This window comes from Rhinopithecus bieti, unplaced genomic scaffold, assembly GCF_001698545.2.
Source record: "Rhinopithecus bieti isolate Rb0 unplaced genomic scaffold, ASM169854v2 scaffold_5216, whole genome shotgun sequence".
Lineage (NCBI taxonomy): Eukaryota > Metazoa > Chordata > Mammalia > Primates > Cercopithecidae > Rhinopithecus > Rhinopithecus bieti.
Window position 1 is genome coordinate 1,163,789 of NW_016805021.1, and position 11,686 is coordinate 1,175,474.

An 11,686-nucleotide genomic window follows, 5' to 3' on the forward strand; every position below is an offset into this window, starting at 1 on the left:
CTCTTGACAAGGCAAATTTGGGTGAAGTGGACATGGCCATTCTCAAAGAGAACTAAATTCATTACATTGTTTTGTGTGTCATTAAGGCAAAGCTTCTTATTCATAAATTGGGCACTGCTTGTGAAGCATAATGTTAATTAAGTGCTTTTTGTTCCCTGAGAACCTTATCTTTGTTCAATAAGAATAAGAATAATTTACTTCTCTCTAGAAGAGCAAACTGTAAATAAAAAAAAAAAGATGGCATTTTTCCTACTTATATAAGTAATATTACTCATTTTTTAAATTGGAAAATATAGAAAAGCACACAGAAAATATCACTCAGATAAATACTGATTACATTTTTTGATACCTATCCCTCATTGAATACATTTAAGTCATTTTTCCTGCTTTAGAGAATTCTGTTCTGGAAGCTAAGCCATTGGTTGATGAATACAGAGAAGCAGAGCATAAGCAACTCATTGCCAGTCCTGCTGATCACAGAGACAGAGCCAACTGCAAATGAACCACCCTCTATCCCTGTCCTGACACTGCCCATCCCACCCACTCCCCCTCCCCCGCACCCTGCCTTCTGAGCACTTATGTCCTTGCTGCCCAGGCTGGGAGAAAAACAACCTCAGGGAAGCTAGGGGGTTATGATTTTCAAAAGTGGGTAATCTTAATGCTCCTGGTTGTTTTTTCTTTCTGTTGTTAATTAGCTTCTCTCTCTCTCTTTCTCTCTCTCTTTCTCTCTTCTTCTCCTCCTCCTCCTTCCTCTCTCTTTCTCTCTAAGTCGTTTGAGGAAATCAATGAAAGGTATATAAAACATGGTACAATGTAGTGGCAAATAGCATGACTGGATGCTTGCTTTTTAATATTTTGGTGCTTTATGGAAAATGAGCTGCCAATTAAAAAATATTTAGTGGGCTACAATATTTTCACTTTTAGACACAGTGCTTTTAAAAGCTAAATGACAGCTTTGAAAGAAAACTGCATGTGCTTTAGTTAAATAACAATTATCATAATGTAGATTTTTAACTGCTTCCTCAAGATATATTCTGCATTTTCAGCCTAATCTAGGCCATCTTTCCTGTCACTGCATATAGAACATTTTGCAGATACTTAGATGCATTGGTTAAATATGAGTATTTGAAAGAATCATTCATATCTGCCTTGAGTAATTTTGTGGTTTATGTAATTTTAATGGACTGTTCTATCATTTTCTCTTCAAAAGACAGTCATGCATTTCTCTTCTCTTTCTGCTCAGCTAACCTAAATGAATCTCCCTCTTTTGATTTTGTTTTGTTTTGTTGTTGTATTTAACACTTCATCTAAGAGAATTCTTCATTCTTTCCAAAAGCAAAACACTCAACAAGAAAACATATTGTCTATAAAAACATGTAACATGAGATTTATGTTTATCTTTCGGAGCATCTCATACTGAAATTCTCCGACAGATCTGACACATTCTTCCTCCTGCCCCATAGCAAGACCTGAGGTCTTTCCTTCTGGTTTGAGCCTAATGTTTTCTCCTTTCAGTGTAATTTTAAATGTAAATTTCTAAATTGTAAATATCATCTTCAGTTTACTTCCATTCCAATTCAAATTGTGATACAGTATAGAATAAAATCAGAAATTTGTATCTATAATGTATTATAATATAAAAAAGGATTTAGATTAGAAATATGATTTTTTTAGGTAATTGAAATCACACAGGTGAATCCTATTTACCTAAAACAACTTCTATTCAACAGAATATTACCAGTTAGTTTTTGAAAATAATTTGTATACTAGTATTGACATTAATCAATAAGTGTTCTATAACAGTGGCTCTGTTATGAATAGAATTCCCCAAGGAGCTTTTAAAAATGTTGATGCCTGAATCTTCTGAGATTCTGATTTAACTGCTCTGAGGTATAGCTGAGCATTTTTAAGGCTTCTGAGATGATTCTAATGCACAGCCAGGGTTGAAAGTTCTGGTTTATACAATCTATCCTTTGTCCCAGTGGTTCCCCAAACTGGCTGTGCCTAAATCACCTGTGCAGTTTGTTTAACCAAAGATCCTTCGGTCCCACCCCAGATCCACTACATCAAAATTTCCAGAGTGAGACCAGGAATCTGCTTGTTACCAATTCCCACAGACGAGTCTAAGACACACCAGTCAGGTCTGGAAACTGATACCCAGGCCTTATTCTGAGTTTCCAGTCTATCTTTTCTATCTATCTATCTATCTATCTATCTATCTATCTATCTATCTATCTATCTATCCTTCCATCCATCTATATTTTTTTGAGCCAGGGTCTCGCTCTGTCACCCAGGCTGGAGTGCAGTGGCATGATCTTGGCTCACCGCAACCTCCACCTCCCAGGTTCAAGCAATTCTCCCGCCTCATCCTCCTGAGTAGCTGGGACCACAGGTGTACTCCACTGTGCCCTGCTAATTTTTTGTATTTTTAGTACAGATGGGGTTTTGTCATGTTGCCCAGGCTGATCTTGAACTCCTCAGGCCAAGTGATCCGCCCACCTCCAGTTTCCTTTATTTTAAAAAAAAATTATATTTTTTTCTAAATATTATTGACATTTCTTTTTATCCAAAAAGTCCATGGATTTACAGTGCCATTCCGTCTATACTGGACAGTGTAGATGCATATTTGCTTACTTATATTTTATCCATTCACAGAAGTTACTGCTCAGTAAGAAAATTTGATGAGTGAAAAGTTGCAAAATGCAATAGAATGTTTTACCTTTCTAACCATCGGAATATTGCAAATATAAATTGACATCCACTTAATAGTAAATACTGTTTCTTCAGCTTTGTGCTTAAATGTGTTCATCTGTGTGTCATTTTAATTAATTTCTATTTCATTGTCCAGTTGACAGTGAATTAATTTTTTGCTAAAGCTGCCTGTCACTTAAAGGAGAGTACACTTGGGTGAACCATTATTTTCTGTAAAGAAAAAAGACAACAAAATTCTGGGATTTGGTGAAGAAAAGGTGAACAATTAAAGAAAGCACTGTCAGACGTGCATGTACACATGCACACACTTGATGAAGCTGGACCCCATCACTAAAAAGGTTTCCATGTCCTCAAGAAAACTTCTGTCTCAAAGTCTTGATGTTATTGATGTTCCTTTCTATAAGAAGTGCTACTTATCTACAGTTGGCCCTTGAACAACACGAGTTTGGACTGTGCAGGTCCACTTATATATGAATCTTTTTCAATAAATATATTGGAAAATTTTTTTGAGATTTGTGACAATTTGAAAAAAACTAGAAGATGAACTGCATAGCCCAGAAATGTTGAAAAATTAAGGAAATGTTAGGTGTGTCACAAGTACATAAAATATATGTAAATATTAGTCTATTTTATCATTTACTATCATAAAATATACACAAATCTATTATAAAAATTAGAAACATCAACACGCACACAAACACTACTGTCCATAGCACCATATGCAGTTGGGAAAAAATGTAAACAAACAGAAAGATACACTATTAAATCATAACTGCATAAAATTAACTGTAGTAATACTGTACTACTCAAATAATTTCTACAGCTATACTACTACCATACTACTTTCATAATTTTGTAACCACCTCCTGTTGCTCTTGTAATGAGCTCAAGTGTTGTGAATCTCTGCTTAAAACACTGTGTCATGCTGATCATCTCTCCGTGAGCAGTTAGTCTCTCCAGTAAATTGCATATTGCAGTAAAAAGTGATCTCCTTAGGTTCTTGCCTATTTTTTTTTTAACCATATTCAGTGCAATACCATAAACCTTGAATAACACCATGATTCCCATAGGAAGTGGCACTAGTGATCCTGGATGTCCTCCCAGGAAACAGAGAAAAGTCATGACATTACAAGAAGAAGTTGAATTGTTTGATCTTTTCAGTAGATTGAGGTCTGTGGCCACCTTTGCCTTCCATTTCAGGTGATTCATCTTGTAAAGAGATGATGTAAACTTAAGGTATTAATAAATACAGTACAGTACTGTAGGTGTATTTTTCTTCCTTATGATTTTCTGAAGAACTCTTTTCTCTAGTTTATGTGATTTTAAGAATACAGTATATAATACATATACAAAATGTGTGTTAATCAACTCTTGAGGTTATTGGTAAGGCTTATTGGTAAGGCTTGCAGTCAACAGTAGGCTGTTAGTAGTTAAGTTTTTGGGGAGTCAGACGGCACACATGGATTTTCAATTGTGCAGAGAGTCAGTGCCCCAAACCCCGTCTTGCCCAAGAGTCAGCTGTAGTTTATTTTACCTTGCCACTTTTTCTCCCTCCTTTCACATTATATCTCTAAAGGCAGTGCTTGTCTATTAAATGATTTCTCTCAACACTAAAAATGCTTAAATTAAGGAATGCTGTCAAGCATATTTAGACTCAACATTTGCATGTCTTGAAAAACACATTTGCTTAGAAAATGCTGTTCTGTTGAGGGGATTCATTTTTTTCTCCGTTTTGCTCTTTTGTGTTATAATAATGAAAAGGAATTGCAACCATTGTAAGACCTGCTTCTAAAAGGATGTCTGCTTGCCTTTTCATATGCTGATGTTAAACTGGAATACGTCAGTGCATAAGGGAAAACTCGAACATTTTGCTCGTGGTACCTACAATCAGAGCTTTTGTGCTACAAAATGTCCTACATTAATACACATCAGTGATGTGTATTTTTAAAGGGCTTAGTGCATGTATGGGGCACCATTTTTGTTCATTCTGAGCCTATCATTTCCACCCTCTCCATCTGCACAGCCTTAATTTAGGCTGGTGCTGTCTTCCCTCATCTAGACCCTGTGGGGTTCTCCCGCCTGACCTCAGACCTGTCTCCTCTGCTTGCCCTGATCCTTCCTTAGACACTTGCCAAGACAGTCGTCTAAATTTCCCTTTTATAACAATTTTGTGGCTCTCCCTGCCTTAAAAGACAAAATTGAACTCTCAGTGGGTATGAAAGGCTCTTCATAGTCAAGCCACAAAGCACTTTTCTATTTCATCCCTCACCGTCTGTGTTTCTCAATTCCCACGGTGCCCTCTGGCCCTTAAATGTGCTGTAGTTGGCCACATCTCCATACCTGGGTTCATGTCCTTCTTCTGTCTGCAACGCCCTTACTTATTCTCTCTTCTGCCTAGGAAACTCCCACTCATTAAGACCCAGTCCAAATGTTACCTCCTCTTTGAAGCCCCTCTGGAACCACCTCCCCTAAATCAAATGATAGTGAATTTTATTGTTTCTGACAGTTTTAAGTGTAGAAGTCACTCTAAATATTCAGTTTTGTTTTATAATATTTTTCCTTCATGCTGACCATAAATCCACCATCACTGAGATCCTGGTATCCTCGCCCACACAAAATTATTGGCCTCTTATTTATTCAAAATATGCTTATTAAATGCCCACTATGTGCCAAGTAATGCATTAGAATACAGTGGGGAACAAAACAAAGTCCTTTCCCTCATATAAATGCTATTCTGGTGAAGCAGACAGACAAAAACCAAAGAGGCTGTGATAAGTCTGGGGAAGTAAAACAAAGCCTAGCGAAGAATGGAGGGGGCAGGCAAGGCTGTATTAGTAGCGTACTCTCTGAGGAGCTGACATTTGAACAGAGATCTAAATTAAGTCAAGGAAGGAGCTGAGCAAGTGTCTGGGAGAACAAAGTTCCAACAGCAAGTGCAGTGGGTCTGCTGGGAAAACCAAGACGTCCATGGAAATGAAGCCGACGCAGTTCCTTGCAGCCGACTGAGTTGCCGGAAGAGAATTCCAGTCCTGTGTGAGAGAGGTGAACAGAGGAGAGCTGCTAATCTACTTGGAGGCCTCTCATGCTAAAAATAAATTCTTTTGCAAACTCTCTGTTTCCTCTTTCCCCTTCGGAGTTAACCTTTTTGTCGCTGTTTGTCTAAATCCACATTTCATCTGGATACAAATACTTAGCATCAGTTGGCATTCCAACTAATGAGGGTGTTGAGTCCATAAAGCTGTTGATTTAGAAACTGTGGCTTGTTTAGTCTTTTATGAATAGTAGGCTTTATCCTCTCTCATTGCTCTTTCCCCAGTACCTAGCACAATGCCTGGGTCATAGTAGGTAAACATGTTTTGAATGAAAAAATGATTAGAAGCTTAATATTGAGGTTTGAGAACAAAGACATCTACAGTGTATACGTTTCTGGATATGCTCTTAGCATTTTTATCCTTTGAAACCTCAGTGGGTATGAAAAGCTTTGGATATAAATCCTTTCCCTTTAGGAAATAAAGAAAATAATCACTAAAATGAAGTAATTTTTAGGACCAACTTTATAGGTAAAACCCTTAAGACTGTATTGCTTGATAGAATCTTTTCTAACTAGAGGATATAGGAATGAAATTTCCAATATTACCAGTTGCCTAAGAATAGATTTTAGACATATATTTCAAGACTTTAAAGCTTTAAATCCTTTTTTGGATAGAGTGAGAGGCCCTGCCTTATGCAAACCACCACTACCAACACCAGCTTCATTTTGAACAACTGTTTTTCACCTTCACTCCGTATGTTAATAATTTTTTGACTTATGTAGAGCTCTATTCCCCTGATAGGTTGCTTTCTGCAATGGAGAGCACTGCTTCTTTAGAGAAAATGCCTGCTGCGTTTTCCCTTTTTGAACATTATGATGACAGCTCGGCAAGAAGTGACCAGATGTTAAAACAAGTGGCTGGTAAGCATTTTAATATATTAATTACCTAGATGAAATATGGCAGTTTTTGCTTGTTTGTTTTGTATGCAATGATATATACAAAAGATTTTGCATGCAAAGACATGTAACTGGAAAAAGAAAAGTATTAGTTGTAAAATGTTACAGCTAGACTCTGAAATTGAGCATGAGACGAGCATCTCATTTCTGTGCATTTCCATCTGAAGCTTTATGACTTGCTTGGAGATTGAGGAGGTGGAAGGAGCCATGAAACCAAAGGGGCTCCTCTTTTTTTTTTTTTAATTTAAAAATAGGATTTCTCTCCCTCTCTTCTTGAGAGTTGTTTGCCTCATACCAGCAGCCAGGTATAGAAGAAAAAAGAAGTCAAATGTTTTTCTATGTGTCAAACAGATTTCTCTTTATGGGTGGTTTTCCCCTTTTCAATTCAGTTCTTCTCCCCTTTTTTCAAACTAAACAGATGAGCTTAGAGAACTATCAGCTCAGCACCATGGTCTGTAGCCAGGAGCCTCCTACTCAGCTGTCAGAAGCATCCTGCCAGCTCTTCACAATATTTTTTAATGTGCTATTTTAACAAACAGGACAATGAAACTTATTTAGATTTTTCAAAGCTGCCATGTTTCAGTGAAATTACCAAGTTTTTCTTACTGTACAATGTGCTCAGATGTCCTCCTTAAAAGATTTTATCGTCTTCCAAAATCACCTCAAAGATTACAGCCATTCGGGAGGCTGAGGCGGGAGGATCACTTGAGCCTAGGGGTTCGAATCCAGCCTGGACAACATAGTAAGATCTCCATTTCTAAAAAAAAGAAAAAAAAAAAACCCAAAAAACAAAACAAAACGATGGCTGTTGTGTTTAAATTGGTGATTAACTTTCATTCCTGTATCAAGAGTTTTAGTTCAGTTACTACTAAAAAGGCTACTGTATGTCTAAAAGACAGAAACAACACAACACCACACAACACACAAAAACCCAAAACTCCACCAGCCCTTTATAAAATTAAAAACTCGATCATTGATCTTAATGGGTTTTCTCTAGAAATGTCTCAAAACAAAGTGTTTTCTTGTAATGTCTTTAAGAGGGATTAGACTAGGGCAGTGATTGCAAACTAAGAAAGTTTGATTAACAGAGCTGGTCTTTTGCTTTTAAGGGATTCATTATATGGCATTGTTCATTTAGGAGGATATGCTTTTCAATACTTAATGGGCATTGAGAGGACATTTAATATACTTTAGAGGTCACAGAGTCAAAATGTCACAAAGTGTTAACAATTAACTCAGCAAGTGCAAGTGGCGGTCCCTGTGGTTCGAAGCCTTTTATGGAGAGACTGATCTCAGAGCCATAAATATTACTTTGTGCATCTGTTTCACAAAATTGGAGCCCAGGGTGTTGACTTGCTGCTGAATAGTTTTTGTTCATTTTGTGATACCTCTCGGAAGTCCTCACCTGTTACTTGAAAAGTTGATCTGATGACCCCCTACCTAAACTAAGCAGATGTAATGAGAAAAGGATGTGAGTTTTCCAATGAGAAGTAGCAGCCCATACGATTTATTCCATGCTTACACAATGTCTGGCATTGTGGGAACTGTTAAGCATATCAAATCATCTAATCTCACCACAACCCAAGGAGGGAGGTTTTGTTATTGCCATTTGACAGGTGAAGAAAGGTGAGGAAAGAGAGGAATAGAAAAATGTTCACGGCCGGGCGCGGTGGCTCAAGCCTGTAATCCCAGCACTTTGGGAGGCCGAGACGGGCGGATCACGAGGTCAGGAGATCGAGACCATCCTGGCTAACACGGTGAAACCCCGTCTCTACTAAAAAATACAAAAAACTAGTCGGGCGAGGTGGCGGGCGCCTGTAGTCCCAGCTACTCCGGAGGCTGAGGGAGGAGAATGGCGTAAAACCCGGGAGGCGGAGCTTGCAGTGAGCTGAGATCCGGCCACTGCACTCCAGCCTGGGCGACAGAGCGACACTCCGTCTCCAAAAAATAAATAAATAAATAAATAAATTGCCTATCATAATTGAGTGCTATCTTACAGTTCCTGAATTAATGATATACCCAGGAACACATGATACAGTTATCAGCAGATATTATGTTGAACACTCATGAACTACTTCATTACTTTCCTACACATAAATAGAATCAGCATCTGACTCAAATTTGTATGGATGGATCAGAAACACAACCCACTTTAGAAATCTAAAATTGTTCACATCATTTATTCAGGCTGCCNGAAAAAAGAAAATGTTCTATTTTCAAGACAACACAACCGGTTGGGGTGTGTGTGGCAGGGGAGTTTGGCTTCAGAGTCTGCCCCACAGCGAAAAGGCAGAGTGCTGCTGAGAAAGGTGAGAGAAACAGATAGTGGATAAACAAACATGAATCTAGGCTTCCTGGATGCTGGCACCTGGGGATTTTTTTTAAATTGCGGTAAAATACACATAACTTAAAATTTACCATCTTGCCCATTTTTAATTGTACAGTTTAGTGGCATTAAGGACATTCACATTGTGTTACAACCATCACTGCCATCCTCTCCAGAACTCTTCATCTTGCAACACAGAAGCTCTATATCCATTACACACTAACTCTCCATATTCTCCCCTTCCCCTGGCTCCTGGCAGCCACCATTTTACTTTCTGTTTCTGTGAATTTGATTATTCTAAGTACCTCATCTAAGTGGAATCATATGGTATTTCTCTTTTTGTGACGGCTTTAACTTAGAGTAATATCCTCAAGGCTTGCCATGTTGTAACGTGTGAAACTTTTCCTCCTCTTTAAGGCTGACTTATATTCCATTGTATTGGATGGAATTGGATCATTGTAAATACACACAGCATTTACATTATCTGTTCATCCATTGGTGGATACTTGGGTTGCTTCCACTTTTTGGCTATTGTGAATAATGCTGTTCTCCTGAGGACGTTCCAAAGGCCAGGTTGAGTGGAAATCTGTATCTGGCCACAGATTCCGAAGTCCAGTTTGGTTAATGCTTAACTCCCCAAATGTGGCGGCTCTTTTTGGGCACGTTTCATCAGGCAGAGGAGTGATTCTTCTACCCAATTCCTTAGCCTCTTATAATGAAGCCCTAAACTTTCATTTTGGTATTTTTTGGTATCATACCTTTTTTTTTTTTTTCAGACAGAGTCTCGCTCTGTCGCCCAGGCTGAAGTGCAGTGGCACCATCTCGGCTCACTGCAACCTCCACCTCCCAGGTTCAAGCCATTCTTATGCCTCAGCCTCCCCAGTACCTGGGATTATAGGCACGCATCACCATGCCCAGCTAATTGTTGTATTTTTAGTAGACATGGGGTTTTGCTCCATTGGCCAGGTTGGTCTCCTACTCCTGACCTCAAGTGATCTGCCCTGCTCGGCCTCCCAAAGTGCTGGGATTACAGGCGTGAGCCACTACACCTGGCCGGCATCACACTTATTCAAGCTTATTACTGTGAAAGTGTGAACATAGTTGCTAAACTCCGGGTCTCTGATGTTCTTCTACCACATAAGAATTGTAAATTCAGCCATTATTATTAGATTATATCTATGGAATATTCTTATTCCCTTTTCATTTTAGAATTCTTTGAAAAGTAAAAGTATTTCCTGTTTCTGAAAAAAGGTGTTTTAACTTTAATGCTTTTGGGGAAGGAGCACATTAAAACAAAATTTCTAACTTACATACTTTGCTTTTCCTTAAAATTAAGTGATTTTCTTGGATCAATTAATCAGTTTTAAGTTTGTTAATTTACCCAAGAAAGAGAGAGAGAGATGTGAAAGATGTTTTCATTTTTAAAAAGCAGATACAGCTCCATGTATAATTCATAGGGTAAAAGGGGGAGCATTTCCATTGTTCACGCCTCAAGTAATTCTGAAATATTGCTTCAAAGATGATCGACAATCGTTGAAACATTCCCCTTGGTCCCTTTATAGACCTGGGGAACATGAAAATTTACTGAACTACATTGATCTGGACAGACTCATTTAGAATGTGACATCCATTTCCTGCTGGGAAGACAAGCAATAAATTCCAAGACAGTATGAGGGTCTCTGACCTGTGATCGATCCCTGGGGAGGCGCTCTCACCAGCGACCTCTGCGTTAGCATGCAGTTCGCTCCACAGGTCTTACCTCTGTGGCCTCTGTGGCTTTCCAGATGGTGGGTCCCTCGTTCAGCCCTCATCTTCAGGAGCTTCCTGCCTCGCCCCGCTGTTTCCTGTGCTCCTGGCCAAGGCCCCTTTGCTTTCTGAATGTTAGCGCTGGTTACCTGTCAGCCACTTTGCTAAGCACTTGATAGATATTATTTGCTTCTTATAACGCTCCTGGAAGGTAATGCTTTAAAATGTTTTCTCATTTTAAAGGTGAGAAAACTGAGGCTAAGGTAACGAGGTGGATCTGGTGTTTAACCTTGGGCCAGCCACTCTGCACTGAAGTCCATGAACGTGACCCTTCTCTTCTGCTTCTCGTTTTTCACAACTGTGTGTTTCTTCAGCTCTTTATTGCTATTGCATCTTCTCAGGTTGTCTCTTTTGTTACATTCTTTAGAACCATTTATGTTTTCTCATTTTACCTTCTTGCTGAACTGACCTTTAGTTTTCTTTTCCTTTGGTGTCCACTTTTAATAAAGTAATCTCATAAAATTTGGCCCGTATTATTAATATTTCAGTAAACTTATCTCTCAGGAAATTGTTGACTGGAAAAAAATAACCACAAAAAATAAATGTAAAAACATGCTATTGGGCTGGGCGCAGTGGCTCATGCCTGTAATCCCAGCACTTTGGGAGGCTGAGGCAAGCAGATCACCTGAGGTCAAGGAGTTCGAGACCAGCCTGGCCAATACGGTGAAACCCTGTCACTACTAAAAATACAAAAAAAATGAGCTGGGCGTGGTGGTGGGCTCCTGTAATCCCAGCTACCAGGGAGGGTGGGGCAGGAGAATTGCTTGAACCTTGGAGGTGGAGGTTGCAGTGAGCCAAGATCGCACCACTGTACTCCAGCCTGGGTGACAGAGCAAGACTCCACCTCAAAAAAA

General features: G+C 38.9%; 1 protein-coding gene across 1 annotated transcript in view; it reads left to right on the plus strand.

Moving 5' to 3' along the window:
* The window catches only part of CMYA5 (cardiomyopathy associated 5), a 114,662-nt gene that overhangs the window by 65,357 nt on the left and 37,619 nt on the right, over positions 1-11,686 (plus strand). Inside the window, exons 5-6 of the mRNA XM_017870909.1 lie at positions 770-792; positions 6,546-6,664. Coding sequence (XP_017726398.1) covers positions 770-792; positions 6,546-6,664 — 142 coding nt within the window. The remainder of the gene's footprint in view (positions 1-769; positions 793-6,545; positions 6,665-11,686) is intronic.